Source organism: Chiloscyllium plagiosum, unplaced genomic scaffold (assembly GCF_037043375.1).
Source record: "Chiloscyllium plagiosum isolate Xiang-an unplaced genomic scaffold, Cpla_swu_hap1 HiC_scaffold_5, whole genome shotgun sequence".
In the NCBI taxonomy this organism is placed as follows: domain Eukaryota; kingdom Metazoa; phylum Chordata; class Chondrichthyes; order Orectolobiformes; family Hemiscylliidae; genus Chiloscyllium; species Chiloscyllium plagiosum.
The window spans coordinates 20510239-20530668 of NW_028270143.1; the positions used below are offsets into that span (position 1 = coordinate 20510239).

Consider the following 20430-nt stretch of genomic DNA (forward strand, 5'->3'; position numbering starts at 1 on the left):
TGACCTCTAATGGGTCATGGTTCAGTAAGACCTAGATTTTAAAATTATCAAGTATTAAAATCCCTTGTAACCTTTCCCCTCCGTATCTCTCTGATATACAACCTTACAACTCTCTACTAACTCTGCATTCCTTCAACCCCTGCATCCTAACCAGTCCTTACTTCCTTTGTTCCACCATCGGCAGCTGTTTAAGATCCCAAAACTTGAAGTTCTCATTTTAAACCTGTACGCCTTTGAAAGCTTCCTTTTTAACAAAATTGCTGATCACCACTTCTAATGTATCTTTCTCTGGCTTCATTAGTTTTTGTCTGATTGTCTGCAATGTGTTTCTACATTAGAGGCAGCTTGTTAATGCTGTTGACTGGTGGGATATGTCACCTAACCCTTCACTTCCTATCTGCAAATTCATTGTCTTTGTGTGCTGCAAAGGCTTCTCTAACATAAAATTAAGTCATGTAGCGTAAGAAACCATGAGTCAGGTATTTTACCAAACACCTTTTGAACAACTAAAAGCGCAGCATGTATTAAATTCCCTCGGCTATCTAATCAGTCCCATAATCTTTTTTTTGAAACACAGATTGACTTTAATGCAGTAACAGATTTTGTATACCATTAGCTTAAAATAGAATATTGCAGATCCATTGCATGTGAAATGCTTTGCAAGGTTTACCCGTGTACATAAAGTCTATAGTTCATGGCTATGTTCAAATGCAAAATCCTAAGTAGAGATTAAGTTTTAAAAAGTCAGCAATATTCAATAACCTTGTCATCCATTCTTATTTCCCCTCCACATTTTAAAATTCTCACTAATTTTGACTTTATCTGATATGTTATGTACATTTCTGTATGGCCATGAACTGTGGGCCTTGTGTATATGGAGGTAAATCTAGCAAAGCATTTTGTGTGCATTGGTAATGCAGTATTTTAGATTATGCAAATAGCATGTACGATCTGTCACTGCATGCAAAAAAAATCCAGTGTTCTGATTTTGTAATAATATGTGAAACTCATGTAGTTCCTCCTTTTTCTCATTTGCTTTACTTTGCACACCATTTGATCATTCTAATACCAATATTTTAATGTTTAATTTTTGAAATAATAGCAAAAAAACAAGTTAAACTTGTAGTGTTCCAATATGGATTTCCTTTGTTCGTACTAATTTGTCCACATACTGTTGTTCTTTGCTGCTATAGCAACAAACGTGTTAAGTGTCTAAATGTCACAGTTTTTTAGACTTAATTTCTAGCTAGTGCATTTTATTTGCAATTTTAAGTAACTACTGGTGAAATTGCCACATCTCAGAATCACCTGTACTAGGTAGAAGCTCCAAGAATATGTTTTCTCTTTTTAAATAATGCAACTGTATCTCTGTCTGGTTATTGAAATGTCACTTAGAAATCTGTCACCATTCTTCAGTCTTGTTTCAAATGTGAAAATAAAGTGCTTAGGCTTATTCCATTGAGGATGTTCCTTTTCAATTTTTTAAGGTTTTAATATGCAATAAATATACTTGTTATAAAAAAAAGATGAAATCCATGCCAGTACATTTAGTATCTTACCAAGAGAATGCAGATGCTGGAAAGCAAACAAAAATGGAAATTGTTGGAAAAACTCAACAAGTCTGGCAGCATCTGTGGAGAGAAATCAGATTTAATGTTTTGTGTCCAGTGATTCTTTCTAGTTTAGAGCCATATAGCATGACTCTTCAATGCAATCAGTCCATGCTGAACATAATCTGAAACAAAACTAATCTCACCTGCCTGCTCCTGGCCCATATTCCTCCAAACCTTTCCTATTCATGTACTTATCCGAATACACTTTAAACATTGCAATTGTACCCACATCCACCACTTTGTCAGGAAGTTAATTCCACCCTCTGTGTAAAGAAATTGCTCCTCATGTATTTTTTAAATCACTCTCCTCTCACAAAATGCCCCCAATCTTTAAAGCCTCCATCTAGGAAAAGACCATTAACTCTGTTGATATCCCTTATGATTTTATAAGCCTCTTTTATTGCATCTAATATCTTTCTATGTATAAAAATGTTGCGACCATTATAATTTTTGTGATCTGGTTGATTAGTAGCTTGTAAAGGGGCAATTGAATTGCCGAAAATTGGCAGCATGATTTATTAGATATTGCTGTATCATTATAAATATATAGCTGAAAACAGCTTTCAATCCCTGAAATTCATGCTTCGAATTGATTAGTCATCCCGATTATGTTCATGTTTGAAACCCTATATCTTTCATACACTAAATTTGAAAAATGTAACCACCAAAGAGATTGTGGTTCCTAACATGTTCATAAACAACCACAATTACAGTTTGTGTTGTACTCTTGACAAAACAGCTGGTCATGTCATGTTTTACACATATTTTTAAAACTGTTTCTTTTATGGAGAAATTTAGGTTTCAGATATGTAGGATATGTATCCCGCTTTATAGGTGGGTAAACTGGTTTGTTATTTCATGGTTAAGGTGTTAAGCTGTCTCTGATTGTGAGGTTGAGGATCATAGGACGCATGTATTAGTCATGGAAATGTGTTGCTGGAAAAGCGCAGCAGGTCAGGCAGCATCTAGGGAACAGGAGAATCGACGTTTCGGGCATTAGCCCTTCTTCGATTCTCCTGTTCCCTAGATGCTGCCTGACCTGCTGCGCTTTTCCAGCAACACATTTCCATCTCTGATCTCCAGCATCTGCAGACCTCACTTTCTCCGCATGTATTAGTCACCCAGCTGAACTATAAAGGCAATTCCAGCCATGTAAGTGGAATGCCACTTACCTGAAGCACAGAGTTGATCAGATTTGAAAAGGGTGACCAGGAAAAATTAAGCAAACCCATAATTAGCGATTGTTTGGCTTTTTTTATTAGTATAATTATTGAGATTTTGGTCGAAGTGAAACTTGATTATGTGCATTCATTTACTATTTATGAATAAAATCATAAAAAGCAATTAACTTTTAATTGGCCTTTCTCAAATTGTTTAAGTGGCAAATTATGGTTAAAAGATCGGTCTATAGAGATGCAGTGGCAAACATTTAAGAGATATTTTACAATACACAGAATAGATGCATTTCAACGAGTAAGAAATTATCCAAGGGATGGGTATGCCATATGTGGCTAACTAGAAATGATGAGGATAGATTCAAAATTGAAGAAAAAGCATATGATTGTGCACAGACAGGTGACAGGTCAGAAGATTGGACAAAAATTATGAACAAAAAGCAAAGCATGACTGAAATATTAATGCAGAAAGAAAATAGAGTACACAAGCAAGCTAACTATTATTCCAAAGATATGGTTAGAGCTTCTATAAACATTTGAAGATGAACAGAGTAAACACATGGAGCAGTGTTCCTATTGAAACTGGAGAATTCAACTAAAAAAAGGTATTATCCATTGTTTCTTACTGTAAAAGATACACGTAAAATTCCAGGAGCAGTGACAAATGTGAAAGTGGAGGTTATTGAGTAACACCAGAAAATTACAATGATCAGAGAAATGCTATTTGCATAAATGGTTGGAGTTTTCGGCTGACAAGTCTGTCTGGACTTCATCCTAGGCTCTTAAGAGAAGTCAGTAGTGAAATAGTTGATGAGAAAGTGAGGTCTGCAGATGCTAGAGATCAGAGATGGAAATGTGTTGCTGGAAAAGCGCAGCAGGTCAGGCAGCATCTAGGGAACAGGAGAATCGATAGTTGATGCACTAGTTTTAATTGTCCAATTTCTCAATTTTCCCATTAGATTGGAAGTTAACAAACGTAATTCTTCTATTCAAAAAGGATGTGAGACAAAGCAGAAAGCTACAAACCAGCTTAACATCTGCCATTATGAAAATGTTAGAAGCTAATATTGAAATACTTACAGTAGGATATTTGAATAAGTTCAAGACAATCAGGTAAAGTCAATTTGGTGTCATGAAAGGGTCAACATGTTTTATCAATCTATTAGAGTTCTTTGAGGAGATAACACATGCGGTGAATAAAAGGGAACAAGGTGGATTACTGTATTTAGATTTCCGGAAAGCATTTGATAAGATGGTGCATCAAGTGTTATTTTTGAAATAGGGGACTTACGTTTGTAAAGGATAGTATACTGACATAGATAGAAGATTGGCTAGCTAACAGAAAGCAGAATAGATGCAAGTGGGCAAGTTGGCAAGATGTAATGAGTGGTGTGTTACTGGGATCAATGCTGGAACCTCAATTATTTACAAATTAGATAAATCATCTAGCTAAAGTGACAAAGTATGGTTAGAGACAAAAACAAACTGCAGATGCTGGAATCTAAAGTAGACGCACAGGAGGCTGGATGAGCTCAGCAAAGTCAGGCAGCATCAGGAGGTGGGGAAGTCAGACATTTCAAGTATAATCCTCTTTCAGGAATGGAGGTGGGGGTAGGGGGAATTATAGATAAAGGGGAGGGAGGGTTATGGTTGGGGAGAGGGGCGGAGTGATGAGCTGGTGAGAGGTGAATACAGGTGGTAGGTACGACCTGGTAGGTTGATATGAGGAATGAATCCGGTTGGTAACTGGAAGGAGGGGTCGGTGGGAGGGATGGAAGGGAGGTGGCAGGATTGGAAAGGGAGTCGGGGGATAAGTGGGAAGGTTATTTGAAATTAGAGAACTCAGTGCTGAATCCTCCGGGCTTTTGGCCGCCCAGACAGAAGATGAGGTGTTGTTTGCAATCTGATTCACTATGGCAATGGAGGAGACCAAGGATAGACATTTCAGAGAGGGAGTGGGAAAGGGTGTTTAAATGGGTGGTGACGGAGAGATTTTTGATAAACCTTTCTTAATACAACACCATTCACAACTTGGAATTTGCAGGTTTTTCTTTGGCCTTAAAGCTTTCTGCCTGTGTTTATACTCCATATATAATCTATCTCACTCTATGAGCATATTTATCAATCATGAAATTATCTAACTGCCCCTAAAATTTATTACCTTAATCCATGTATTATTAAATTCCACATTCTTATTCCTGTCTGAATAAAGTTTCTCTTGAACTCTGTCACATTGTGTAAAATACATAGACAATGAGGTCCATCAACCAGTAATGGAATAGTGATGAGGCCATCTCTCTTAGAGACATTGGATGAAAAATAAATATTGACAAGGAGAACTCGACTATTGTTTGAATTGTGTCATGGATTCTTTTGTATTCACTGAGATAGTATAAAATTCATATTCATCTCCTGATGTTGCAGCACTCTCTCAGTGAATCACTGAGTCAGCAAGGAGAGGGACTTGAATCTACAGTGTTCTCTCTCACTTGCAACAGATCTACCTCTGAGCCAATGCTGACACCTTAAAATGATGACTGACCCAAAGAGAGCAAATAACTTGTGTAAATTAAATGTCAGTGAATGAATAAAGAATAAAACAAATTGCATTTATATATTCCCTTTCATGACCTCAGGGCATGCCAGTGCACTTTACAGTAATGAAGCATAGTCATTGTCGTAGTCAAGAAAATGTTAATGTGGCATTGCCACTTACCCATGACATAACTCCACCGAGGCCCAGCTTCTGCATACCTGAGATCATTGTGTTGACTGGCTATTTCCTCTTCAGCTTAAATTCTACTTTGACAAGATCCACTGGGAGAAATGTATAAAACAGACTCGCATCTGATTTTTTGAGTTAAACTTTTATCAGACTGGCATTTTGGACATTTGGTAGGTTTTATTTTTGTTACTGTCAGTATATTGCGTCATTTTTGTGTTTTTTTTCTTTCATAGCTATCTGGTGGGTGCGAGTTAACAGTCGTCATCCATGACTTCTCAGCAACCAATAGCAATGAACTGAGCATTCGTCGGGGTCAAACGGTGGAAGTTTTAGAGAGGCCTCATGATAAGCCAGAATGGTGCCTAGTCCGGACAACTGATCGATCCCCCGCTGCAGAAGGAGTTGTTCCCAGCAGTGTTCTCTGCATTGCACATTCACGGAGCAGTATGGAAATGGAGGGTATTTTCAATCATAAAGGTAAGATAATTAATTATGGTACATCTTACATTATGGTTATCTTTGATTAATTACTTTGGAAGAAAACAGTGCAGAATCTGATTAACAAATGCTGGAGATCACAACGGATCGAGCAACATCCATGGACTGAGAGCAAGCTAACATTTTGAGTTCAGATGACTCTTCATCAGAGCTGGACTTGAAACATTACCTTGTTCACTCTCCATGGATGTTGCCTGAGCTACTGTGATCTCCAGCATTTGTTGTTTTCAGTACAGTTTCCAGCACCTGCAGTAATTTGCTCCTGCAGAATCTTGATCAATCAAGCTGAGATGGTTTGAAGTCAGTAAGCTCGACAACAAACAATAATTTTGTTCAATGCTTGTTTGTTTTGATTTTTAGTTTAACCCAATTAGCCAGTTTTATAAAGCCAGATTTCCATGCCTTCATCTGAGGAAAAAACAAGGAAAATTACAGCCTGCGCCGATCCAGATCCCCTATCGAAACCTTGTTACCTATTTTCTAAGGATCCTTATCCCTCTGTTCCCTGCCCATTCATGCATCTATCTAGATATATCTTAAATGCTGCTATAGTGCCTATCTGTACCACTTTTGCTGGCAGTGCATTCCAAGCACCCACCACGCTCTGCATAAAGAACTTTCCATGCATATTTACCTTTAACCTTTTCCCTCTCACCTTGAACTCGTGACCCCCACTATGGGAAAAAGCTTCTTGCTATCTACCCTATGTACCTCCCATGATTTTGTAGACCGCATTCAAATGCCTTACTGAGTCCATGTATCTGACATCTACAGTCCTACCCTCATCAATCAACTTTGTCACCTACTCAAAATATTCTATTAAGTTGGTAAGACATGACCTTCGCTGCACAAAACCATGCTGCCTATCATAGATAAGCCCATTCTTTTCCAAATATAAGTAGATTCTATCCCTCAGTATCTTCTCCAACAGCTTCCCTACCACTGACATCAGGCTCACCAGTCTATAATTACCTGGATTATCCCTGCTACCCTTCTTAAACAAGGGGACATGAGCAATTCTCCAGTCCTGTGGGACCTCACCCATGTTCAAGGATGCTGCAAAGATATCTGTTAAAGGCCCAGCTATTTCCTCTCTCATTTCCCTCAGTAAGCCAGGATAGATTCCATCCGGACCTGGGGACATGTCCACCTTAATGCCTTTTAGAATACCCAACACTTCCCGAGTTGGAGTATTTACAAACTGCTCTGCAAAACCCTCCTGGATGCTTCTTACAAATTCTGCTCCATCTAGACATCTAACACTAAGTGAATCCCAACTTGACCTAGAGTAATCAAAGATCTATCCCTAACTTCAACATCCGCCATGTCCCTCTCCTCGGTGAATACTGACACAAAGTACTCATTAAGAATCTCACCCATTTTCTCTAACCTCATGCATAACTTTCCTCCTTTGTCCTTGAGTGGGCCAACCCTTTCTCTAGTTACCCTCTTACTCCTTATATATGATAAAAGGCTTCGAGATTTTCCTTAACCCTGTTTGCTAAAGTATTTCCAAAAGATCCTTTTTAGCCTGCTTAATTCCCCGTTTCAGATTGGTCCTACTTTCCTGATATTCTTCCAAAATTTCATCAGTTTTGAGGTGCCAAGATCTTATGTATGCTTCCTTTTTCCTCTTAGCTAGTCTCACAATTTCACCTACCATCCATGGTTCCCTAATCTTGTCATTCTATCCCTCATTTTCACAGGGACATACCTGTTCTGTGTTCTAATCGACCTCTTTTTAAAAACCTCCCACATATCAAATGTGGATTTACCTTCAAACAGCAGCTCCCAATTCACATTCCCCAGCTCCTGCTGAATCTTGCTATAGTTGGCCTTCCCCTAATTTAGCAGTCATCCTTTCGGACCACTCTCGTCTTTGTCCGTGAGTATTCTAAAACTTACGAAATTGTGATCACTATTCCCAAAGTAATACCCGACTGAAACTTCAACCGCCTGGTCAGGCTCATTCCCCAAGACCAGGTCTAGTATAGCCCCTTCCCGAGTTAGAGTATTTACGAACTGCTCTGCAAAACCTTCCTGGATGCCCCTTACAAATTCTGCTCCATCTAGATATCTAACACTAAGTGAATCCCAGTCAATATTGGAACAATTAAAATCTTCTATCCCCACCACCCTGTTGCTCCCACATTTTTCTATAATCTGTTTACATATTTGTACCTCTAACTCATGTTCGCTGTTGGGAGGCCTGTAGTACAGCCCCAACATTGTTACAGCACCCTTTTTATGAGCTCTGCCCATATTGCCTCACTGCTCGAATCCTTCACACTGCCCTCCTTCAGCACAGCTGTGATATCCTCTCTGACCAATAGGACAACTCCTGAACCCTTTTACCTCTCTCTCTATCCCGCCTGAACTATCGATACCCTGGGATATTTAGTTGCCAATCATGCCCTTCCCTCAATCACATCTCAGTAATAGCAATAGCATCATACTCCGAGGTACTAATCCAAGCCCTAAATTCATCTGCCTTACCGACTACACTCTTGCATTAAAACAAAAGCACCTCAGACCACCAGTCCCTTTGTGCTCCCTGCCTACACTTCCCCTTAGTCACGCTAACTTCATTATCTCGTTCCTTACAGGCTTTAATTACTACCTCCTTCCTGTCCACTAACCTCCTCATTTGGTTCCCATCCCCCTGCCACATAAGTTTAAACCCTCTCCAACAGCATTAGTAAAAACACCTCCAAGGATATTGGTTCCAGTCCGGCCCAGGTGTAGACTGTCCAATTTGTAATAGTCCATCTCCCCCAGAACCGATCCCAATGTCCTAAAAATCTGAACACCTCCCTCCTGCACTATGACAGTCAAGAAGTGGGAGAAATTTTAAAATGGCTAGTGGAACCCAGTTCCAGGATTCCCGCCCGCATTCCTGTGTTGAGGAATTTTTGTGACCCAAGTTTGGAGGATTAGTTAGCAAACCTCCGTGTTACAGTCCTGCCTTTGGCTATTTCATTGCAAGACTTCAGGCTACTCCCATAGAGTAGGACCCATTTGGTAGTAGCTCTTCAGTGGAGTGCTGAACCATAGCGAGTGGCTGATGTGGAGTTGATAACTAAGTTCAAACGGCATTGCATGTTTTAGTGTAACGATGTATGATAAGTTAAACATATTTATAATAGTGATTAATGATAGAGTTTTTTAGAAATAATAAGTGACCATTAAGTTAACTAACATTATGGAAATGTTCTGATGCTTTAGAGTATGTTATCCAGAGAATACAGCACTCAAATTCAACAGATTGAGATTAAAATTTTAATTTGTCATCAAGACCCTATAAATTGATATATATTATAAGATGTGATACAATTGCCATAAGGTGCAGACATCATTTGAACCCTTCAAATAGATAATTTTGCTTTAAAGTTAATTTAAAACAAGGATTCTATTGTGTAGTCTGTTGGATGGTTTATTAACTCAGTGTTATTCCATTAGATTAGATTACATTACAGTGTGGAAACAGGCCCTTCGGCCCAACAAGTCCACACCGACCCGCCGAAGCGCAACCCACCCATACCCCGACATTTACCCCTTACCTAACACTACGGGCAATTTAGCATGGCCAATTCACCTTACGTACACATCTTTGGATTGTGGGAGGAAACCGGAGCACCCGGAGGAAACCCACGCAGACATGGGGAGAATGTGCAAACTCCACACAGTCAGTCGCCTGAGGTGGGAAATGAACCCGGGTCTCTAGCGCTGTGAGGCAGCAGTGCTAACCACTGTGCCACCGTGCCGCCCACTGCAAATGCTGAGCTGGTCTACAAAGCCTATTAATTATGTTAATTCAACTGTTATTTACACATCCGTAAAGGGAATTATGTGGTGTTTGACAATTTATTTGGACGGTTTAGTGCTTCTTTGAAGCAGTAGTCTTGAATTCTGGAATTTCTTGACCATGGCTGCCATTATTCAATCGCAGAAATTCCTAGAATATATTCTTTGCTATGATTATTGGTTCTGCTTCTCCAGCATCCTTACAGAAATAGGTAGAAGCTAATTATAATAGTTAGAACATAGAACATAGAAGAATACAGCGCAGTACAGGCCCTTTGGCCCTCGATGTTGCGCCGATCCAAGCCCACCTAACCTATACTAACCCACTATCCTCCATATACCTATCCAATGCCCGCTTAAATGCCCATAAAGAGGGAGAGTCCACCACTGCTACTGGCAGGGCATTCCATGAACTTACGACTCGCTGAGTGAAGAACCTACCCCTAACTTCAGTCCTATATCTACCCCCCCTTAATTTAAAGCTATGCCCCCTTGTAATACCCGACTCCATACGCGGGAAAAGGTTCACACTGTCAACCCTATCTAACCCCCTAATCATCTTGTACACCTCAATCAAGTCACCCCTAAACCTTCTTTTCTCTAATGAAAACAGCCCCAAGTGTCTCAGTCTTTCCTCATACGATCTTCCTTCCATACCAGGCAACATCCTGGTAAACCTCCTCTGCACCCGTTCCAGTGCCTCCACATCCTTCCTATAGTATGGCGACCAAAACTGCACACAATATTCCAGATGCGGCCGCACCAGAGTCTCATACAACTGCATCATGACCTCAGGACTCCGGAACTCAATTCCTCTACCAATAAAAGCCAGTACGCCATATGCCTTCCTCACCGCACTATTTACCTGGGTGGCAACTTTCAGAGATCTGTGTACATGGACACCAAGATCCCTCTGCTCATCCACACTACCAAGTATCCGACCATTAGCCCAGTACCCCATCTTTTTGTTATTCTTCCCAAAGTGAATCACCTCACACTTAGCTACATTGAATTCCATTTGCCACCTTTCTGCCCAGCTCTGCAACTTCTCTATATCCTGTTCTTCACCTTCTCCCCGTCCCCATTCAAAATACTAGTTTTGCTAAATTTTCTTACATCACAGTAGTTTTTAAGCATTTTGACTGTACTGTTGCAGACTATTGCCTCAGTCAGTGAAGCTTAAACCACTGGCAATGGATAGATCCAAACTGGTAATTTTTTAAAAATAGAAATGGATGGAGTTTTGTCATTCTTATAGAAATTTAAGCAAATTATTCAGTTGCCTATGAGTTAAAGGATTTATGAAATATTCTCCCAACAAGTAGAACAGCAACTTGTATTTGCATTGGTGTAGCTACAAAACTTATGTTCTCTGTGTATCCATATGCAATGATACTTTACCCAGTACATTGGACTGAATGTCAAAGCATTTAATTCAACTTCCCAATGTATTCAGTTTTTAAATTAACCACAGAGCAGTTTGATATATGGTTATATCTTTTCAACACAAAATATAATATTAATCTTTTCTTCAAACTTTAAGCTGATAGAAAATTCACCATTCTTTTGGCATTTTTATTTCCTAAACTAACTTTTTGGCCTGAACAAAAGTTTACCTTGACCCCAGAATCAGGTAACATGATAATGATTATGAATGGGAAGATAACTGGAAGATAAAGTGGTCAAAGGAAAGGACCACAAAAATCAAGTGAACTGTAAGAGACTGAAGAATGAAATAATTCCCAAAGGGAGGATCATGCAGTCCATTTAACACAGTATGTTGTTTTTAACAATGTTTATATTTTGTATGTGGCCCAAGAGGATATTTTCACGGTTAGGCTGAGTCAGAACTGAAAATGTCAAATCCAGAGATTGACCATTAAGAGCTCTGGCTAATGTTGTATTTTCCCTTGTGGGCAGTTTGGAAGTTCTTTGAAATATAAAGAACTAGGGTCCAATACCCTAGAGCCATTGATGTTTACAAGTCTATGATTTTCAATAGTTTGGGAAGGTTTTTGCCAGGTAATTTTGCCAGAAAAATCTGAAAATGCTTATTCAGAGTCTACTTAAGCCATTGACAGCCTTATTATCCAGCCTCAGAACTCTTTGCTTTCTTAAAATTTTAGAATTGTACTCAACAAGCTTTCTCAAAGAACTATATTACAATGATTGTCATGAGCTCATTCAGTTGAACCTCCTAAAAAATGAGTTAGACAATAGGTGCAGGAGTAGGCCATTCAGCCCTTCGAGCCTGCACCGCCATTCAATATGATCATGGCTGATCATTCCTAATCAGTATCCTGTTCCTGCCTTATCTCCATAACCCTTGATTCCACTATCTTTGAGAGCTCTATCCAACTTTTTCTTAAATGAATCCAGAGACTGGGCCTCCACTGCCCTCTGGGGTAGAGCATTCCACACAGCCACCACTCTCTGGGTGAAGAAGTTTCTCCTCATCTCTGTCCTAAATGGTCTACCCCGTATTTTTAAGCTGTGTCCTCTGGTTCGGCACTCACCCATCAGCGGAAACATGTTTCCTGCCTCCAGAGTGTCCAATCCTTTCATAACCTTATACGTCTCAATCAGATCCCCTCTCAGTCTTCTAAACTCAAGGGTATACAAGCCCAGTCGCTTCAGTCTTTCAGTGTAAGGTAATCCCCCCATTCCAGGAGTTCCTTCATGGGGGATGTTAATCTGGTCCAGTCAGGGATCCCTGTCTGATAGACGCATAAACAGGATTGTCAGAGGTTCTGGTCACTCTGACAGCTGGATCTGAAAGCTGGACTTTCCATGTGTAAGATAGTTCGGCCTCTTACTGAGATATTTGTATCATCGATAGTCACAGGTGAGGTGCCGGAAGACTGGAGGTTGCCACTGTTTAAGAAAGGTGGTAAGGACAAGCCAGGAAACTATAGACTAGTGAGCCTGACATCAGTGGTGGGTAAGTTGTTGGAGGGAATCCTGAGGGATAGGATGTACATGTATTTGGAAAGGCAAGAATTGATTAGGGATAGTCAACATGGCTTTGTGCATGGGAAATCATGTTTAATAAACTTGATTGAGTTTTTTGAAGAAGTAACAAAGATGATTGGTGAGGGCAGAGTCGTGGACATGATCTATATGGACTTCAATAAGGCGCTCGACAAGGTTCCCCATGGAAGACTAGTTAGCAAGGTTAGACCTCATGGAATACAGGGGAGAACTAGTCATTTGGATACAGACCTGGCTCAAAGGTAGAAGACAGAGGGTGGTGGTGGAGGGTTGTTTTTCAAATGGGAGCCCTGTGACCAGTGGAGTGCCATAAGGATCAGTGTTGGATCCGCTACATTTTGTTCTTTATATTAATGATTTGGATGTGAGCTTAACAGGCATCGTTAGTAAGTTTGCAAATGACACCAAAATTGTATGTGTAGTGGACAGCGAAGAGGGTTACCTCAGATTACAACGGGATCTTGATCAGATGTGCCCATGGGCTGAAGAGTGGTAGATAGAGTTTAATTCAGATAAATGTGAGGTGATGCACTTAGGAAAAGTAAATCTTAACAGGACTTATACACTTAATGGTAAGGCCCTAGGGAGTGTTGCTGAACAAAGACACCTTGGAATGCAGGTTCATAGCTCCTTGAAAGTGGACTCTCAGCTAGATAGGATAGTGAAGAAGGCGTTTGGTATGCTTTCCTTTATTGGTCAGAGTATTGAGTACAGAAGTTGGGCGGTCATGTTGCGGCTGTACAGGACATTGGTTAGGCCACTGTTGGAATATTGCATGCAATTCTGGTCTCCTTCCTATCAGAAAGATGTTGTGAAACTTGAAAGGGTTCATATGCCTCTGCCATTCATCTTGACCTCATCAAAAATCCTGATACGGATTCCCCTGGTTTTCGAATTGCTGAGTAAAACTAATAGCGTCTTAATACTTCTTAATTAAATCCATCAAGTCTTGAAACATTTTGGAATCTAGAGCCTCAGGGAAAGTTAGGCTTCTAATAACTGAAAAAGCTACAGCCTCATTACTTGTTGTTTTTCATCTTCCTTGAAAACATAATGCATTCTTTCCACATACTGGGCCCATACTTTGACGGCAGGATCAAACAAGTCAAGCTTCCCAAGTCATGGCATGAAGCCAGAAATGCTGTCTCGAACTCAAAGACAACTGTTACGAGTGAATTTCTTTAGGAATGTGCTTATCACTCATTGTCACTGAAACTACTCCAGAGAAGCCAGTATCCTGTCATTAAGTCACCGTTCACTTACAGTCATACAGGCATAGAGATGTGCAGCATGGAAACAGACCCTTTAGTCCAACTCATCAATGCCAACTAGATATCCCAACCCAAGCTAGTCCCACCTGCCAGCACTTGGCCCATATCCCTCCAAACCCTTCCTATTCATACACCCATCCAGATGCCTTTTAAATGTTGCAATTATACCAGCCTCCACCACTTCCTCTGGCAGCTCATTCCATATATGCACCACCCTCTGCATGGAAATATTGCCCCTTAGGTTTCTTTTATATCGTTCCCCTCTCACCCAAAACCTATGCCCTCTCGTTATGCACTCCTTCACCCCAGGGAAGAGACTTTGTCTACTTATCCTATACATGTCCCTCATGATTTTATAATCCTCTATAAGGTCAACCCTCAGCCTCTGATGCTCCAGGGAAAACAGCCCTAGCCCATTCAACCTCTCCCTATAGCTCAAATCCTCCAACCCTGGCAACATCCTTGTAAATCTTTTCTGAACCCTTTCAAGTTTCACAACATCCTTCTGATAGGAAGGAGACCAGAATTGCACACAATATTCCAATGTCCTGAACAGCCGCAACATGACCTCCCAACTCCTGTACTCAATACACTGACCAATAAAGGAAAGCATACCAAACACTACCTTCGCTATCTTACCTACCTGCGACTCTACTTTTCAAGGAACTATGAACCTGCACTCCAAGGTCTCTTTGTTCAGCAACACTCCCTAGGACCTTACCGTTAAGTGTATAAAGTCCTGTTAAGATTTACTTTTCCTAAATGCAGCACCTCACATTTATCTGAATTAAACTTTCACCTCCTTTTCACCCTCTTGGGTTTCTTTTTTCATCAGTGGTAAACTGTTCCCTGTATTACTTACATTTACATTTTCATTGCAGGATCTCCGTTTTTCCCAGTTTCTATCCCTCAAAGAATGAAATTGCTGTTGGAAGCTAAACTTCGATTTGTGCACTAATGCATAATCATCAGCCATCTCTGCAGCTCTTCTCGCTGTTTGAACTTCCTGTTCCTCAATGAGTTCTTATCATTTCTGGAAGTGAGCTTTTAAACTCCTTCAGAATAATCTAAGATTCTCCTATGTCTTGTCTATCTTTAATGCTCTCAGCCATTTTAAACTCAACACAAGTCTGACTTGTTTCCTTGTTTATGTGAACCGCTGTCTGTATTCGTAAGCACTCAAAACAGCCTGTTTGACATCTTCATAATCTCTTGACACCTCATCTGCTAGCCCTGCCCACACACTTGGTCTGAATTAACACTACCCACACAGTCTCTGGCCAATCCATCTGCCTAGCCAGTTTCTCAAAGGAAATGACAATGGCCTTTTCGTCAAATTTTGGTAATGTTTGGACATATTTGTATATAACCCTACTAGGCTGTTGGCTGTGATGAGTTTGCTCATCCTTACTTCTATCTTGTACTTTTCCTTCTGCATTCAAAGTCTTTTTGTTCCAAGTTCACCTTTTTCAACTCAAACATTCTTTCCCCTTTTTTCACTCTTTTTCTTTTTGCTCTGCTTGAAATCTTCTTTCCATTTCCTTTTTCCCTTTCCACTGCTTGTAACCGTAATTCAAACTCACTCACCTTCCTTTCATTATGTAATTCCAGTTGTCTCATTTCAATCAAATTCTTTTACTCCACTGCACTTGACTGTTTCTCTGATACACCTAAATACTAGATCAATTCTGTTCCAATTTCAGCTTTCCTGTTATCCCTAGTTAAACTGAAATTTAGCCTGTCTGCTAATTCTAAAGCTATATCCTTCCTCTGTCTTTCTAAATTCCCTTGGCAAATTTGGGAAGCATGTTCAAATGCCAGGACCTCTTTAGCAATGTGAAGAGCCATATCCCCCATTTTTGATTTAACCAACCACAAGTACACACTGTGGGGATTCTATGATTCTAAGTAACTGAAATTAAAGATTTTTCTCACCTAAGTTTTATTTTAAGATCTAGGACACCAATCCCCAAGTCTGTTTAAATCTGTTCAAATCCATCCAGATTCTGCCAATGAACCAGCCAGATCCCAGACTCAAGCCCAAACCTGTTATGAAAGGGAAAAGGTTGAACACCACCGATAAACCAAAACACGGGTCCCAATCTGTTATGGTGGGAGTTGAAGTTTCCTTCTAATAATTAAACCTAAATCATCCAGAGAAGCTCGTCTTGCCCCTTGTAATCTGTTAAAAATGTGATTAAATGAAAGGAATCCCTATTACTCACTTTGTAAGTAACAAGTAACAATTTATTTATTTAACTCTAACAGTGAACAAATCAACATAATTACTCATAAACCAAACAATTTTCCCCTTATCACTAACTATTTCCTTACTGAAATAAATTCTACTGTTATGCTGTTCCAATGAAACCCAAGTAATAAGAAAACTAAATTAAAACTCAGACTTTCAAAGACCACATAGGACGTGTCTTCCAGAATATTCTGCTATCTTTCCAGTCATAAACGCCTTTGTTCTGCTTTGTTCAGGGATGTTCTCCTGGGAATTCCTTCTGTTCTGAACGTTTCTCTCCGTCAAACTTTGGTGTCAGAAATATTATCTAAGAGTCCATGTACCTTTATCAATAGACAATGCTTTTTTAGAAAGCGTGAAGATTCTGAGAGAGTGAGATGGCAGTTTGCTCTCATCCTGATGCCCTTTATAGGTCATCATTTATTCCCTTGATGACCTATAAATTTCTTTACAATCAAATTAGTTCTTTGTAGTCAAATCCATCAGATTTAAGTTTGATAGATTTTATGTATCTGAGGGCTTGGTTTGAACTAATTGGCTGTTTCAAGCTAGTCACTAATGCATCAAAACAAGCTGAAGGTTTTCCAATCACACAGCCAATAGTTAGATGTTTCAGTTTTAGAACTGTCAGTAATCTGCATCTGCTTGCAGACATTTTTTGCTTTCAATCATCAAGCTCTTTTTCTCTTAAAGGAACCACACAGTCTTCCTCCCATCATTTTTACAATTCTAGCTTCCTGTCTTAAACTTCATGGGTACTTGATACAACTTCGTCTTACAGAGAACATAGATATTAATCTTAAAAGCCTCAGCAAGTATGTGAAGAAACAATGTTTCGTGAAGGCAAATGTAGGTCACTTGCAGTCAGAAATAGGAAGTTATAAAGGGGAACAAAGGGATGGAAAACCAATTAAATACATAATTTGGTTCTGTATTTACAATGGAGGACACCAATAACGTCCTAAGAATGTTGGGGAATACAGGGATCTTGTGAGAGGGAGAAACTGAAGGAAATCAATATTAGTAGGGGAAAAATGTTCAGGAAATCAATGGGGTAAGGGCCAATAAACCCTTACATTCTACATCCCAGAGTATTAAGGAAGTGACCCAGAAAGAGTGGATGCATTGGTGGTAATCTTACAAGATCTTATAGATTCTGGAACAGTTCCTGTGGATTGGAGGGTAACTAATGTAACCCTGCTATTTTAAAGCAGGAGGTAGAAAACAGAATTACAGACAAGGGAGCTTGACTTCACTATTGTGCAAAGTGCTAAAGTGCATTATAAAAGATTTAATGGAACAGCACTTGGAAAACAATGACAGGATTAAACACAATAAGCATAGATTTATTAAAGTGAAATAATACTTAACAAATCGGCTGGAATTTTTCGAGGAGGTGCCTAGTAAAGATGATGAGGTAGCCAGTGACCATAAGAAATAGAAACAAGATAGGCAATTCGGCTCCTCAAGTCTTCTCTACCTTTCAATAGAATCATTGCTGATCCGACATTCCTCATGTCCACTTTCCCGCATTTTCTTCATAATCCTTGATTCTGCTAATGATCAATAATCTATGTATCTCAGCCTTAAAAAGGCACAAGGTCTCTGCCCCCACAGCTCTCTGTGGCAAGGAGATCCAAAAACTCTCAATCCTCTTAGAGGGGAAATTCCTCTCATCTCAGTCTTAAATTGGCACTACTTTATTCTGTGACTATGCCCTCTGTTCCTAGACTCTCCCATGAGGGGAAACATCCTCTCAGCATTTACCCTGTTGAGCTCCTTAAGAATCCTATAGTTTCAATGAGATCACCACATTCTTCTGAACCCCAGTGAGTAGAGTCCCAACCTGTTTTCCTCTTGCTCACAAAACAATCCCTCCATACTAGAGATCATATTCGTGAATTTTCTCTGAACTACCTGCAATGAAATAATAATCCATAAATAAAGGGACCAAAACGGTTCACAGTACTCCAGATGTGATCTTCCCATGACCTTGTACAGTTGCAATAAGACTTCCCTATTGTTATACTCCAACTCCGCCAGCATTCCATTAGCCTTTCTGATTACCTGCTATATCTTTGTGCTAGCTTTCTGTGTTTTATGTATTAGTAACCCCAAGTCCCTTTGTGTTGCAACTTTTCTGCAGTTTTTCTTGGTTTAAATAATATTTGGTTCTTTTGTTCTCTCTTCCAAACTGAACTTCGCATTTTCTCACACTATACTCCATTTACCAACTTTTTTGCCACATAACCTCTCTATTTTTCTCTGTAAACTATTTGTATTCCTCTCGCAACCTGCCTTTCCACGTATTTTTGTATCCTCTGCTAATTTAGATACAGTACATTCTCTTTCCTTTAAGTCATTAATATACATCGTAAACAGTTGTGATCCCAACACTGATTTCTGTGGAACCCCACTGGTCACAGGTTTGTCAACCTAAAAAAGAGCCCTTTATCCCCATTTGTTGTTTCCTCCTCATTAGCCAGTGGATGTGGTTTAGTTGGATTTTCAGAAGACTTTCAATAAAGTCCCAAGTCAGAGATTAACATGTAAAATTTAAGTACTTGGGATTCAAGGTAGTGTACTGGTATGGATAGACACCTGTTTGGCAGACAGGAAACAAAGATAGGAATAAACAGGCTTCTTTTTTACCTCTACACCGCTGAAGCCAGACGCCAACTCGAGGACACCTCCTCCTACCGCCCCCTTGACCATGACCCCCATCACCAAACCATCATCTTCCAGACCATACAGAACCTCATCACCTCAGGAGATCTCCCACCCACAGCTTCCAACCTCACAGTCCGGGAAACCCGCACTGCCCGGTTCCACCTCCTTCCCAAGATCCACAAGCCTGACCGACCCATTGTCTCAGCATGTTCCTGCCCCAGTGAACTCATCTCTACCTACCTCGACACTGTCCTATCCCCCTTAGTCCAGGAACTCCCCACATAAGTTCGAGACACCACCCATGCCCTCCGCCTCCTCCAAGACTTCCGTTTCCCTGGCCCACAATGCCTCATCTTCACCATGGATATCCAATCCCTCTACACCTCCATCCGCCATGACCAGGGCCTCCAAGCTCTCCGTTTCTTCCTCTCCCGACGTCCCCAACAGTACCCTCCCACCGACACTCTCATTCGTTTGGCTGAACTGGTCCTCACCCTTAACAATTTCTCCTTCGAATCCTCCCACTTCCTCCAGACCAAAGGGGTAGCCATGGGCACCCGTATGGGCCCCAGCTATGCCTGTCTCTTTGTTGGCTATGTAGAACAGTCCATCTTTCGTAATTACACCGGCACCACTCCCCACCTCTTTCTCCGCTACATTGATGACTGCATTGGCGCCACCTCGTGCTCCCGCAAGGAGGTTGAGCAATTCATCAACTTCACCAACACATTCCACCCTGACCTTAAATTTACCTGAAAATGTGTTGCTGGAAAAGCGCAGCAGGTTAGGCAGCATCCAAGGAACAGGAGAATGGACGTTTCGGGCATAAGCCCTTCTTCCTGAACCCCGCCCCTCCAACCGCCACCAGGACAAAACCCCACTGGTCCTCACCTACCACCCCACCAATCTCCATGTACAGCGCATCATCCGCCGTCATTTCCGCTACCTCCAAACGGACCCCACCACCAAGGATATATTTCCCTCCTCTCCCCTATCAGCATTCCGTAAAGACCACTCCCTCCGTGACTCCCTCGTCAGATCCACACCCCCCACCAACCCAACCTCCACTCCCGGCACCTTCCCCTGCAACCGCAGGAGGTGCAAGACTTGCGCCCACACCTCCCCCCTCACCTCCCTCCAAGGCCCCAAAGGAAACTTCCATATCCGCCACAGATTCACCTGCACCTCCACACATATCATCTATTGCATCCTCTGCACCCGATGTGGCCTCCTCTATATTGGGGAGACAGGCCGGCTACTTGCGGAGCGTTTCAGAGAACACCTCTGGGACACCCGGACCAACCAACCCAACCACATTTCAATTCCCCCTCCCACTCCACCAAGGATATGCAGGTCTTTGGACTCCTCCATCACAGTGGTTAGTACTGCTGCCTCACAGCGCCAGAGACCCGGGTTCAATTCCCGCCTCAGG

General features: G+C 40.9%; 1 protein-coding gene across 3 annotated transcripts in view; it reads left to right on the plus strand.

The window, feature by feature from the left end:
• LOC122550233 (triple functional domain protein) overlaps positions 1–20430 on the plus strand; it is a 581330-nt gene that overhangs the window by 431343 nt on the left and 129557 nt on the right. For all 3 annotated transcript variants that reach the window (XM_087987024.1, XM_087987025.1, XM_087987026.1), the window contains exon 34: positions 5747–5990. In XM_087987024.1, the coding sequence (XP_087843150.1) occupies positions 5747–5990 (244 nt within the window). The remainder of the gene's footprint in view (positions 1–5746; positions 5991–20430) is intronic.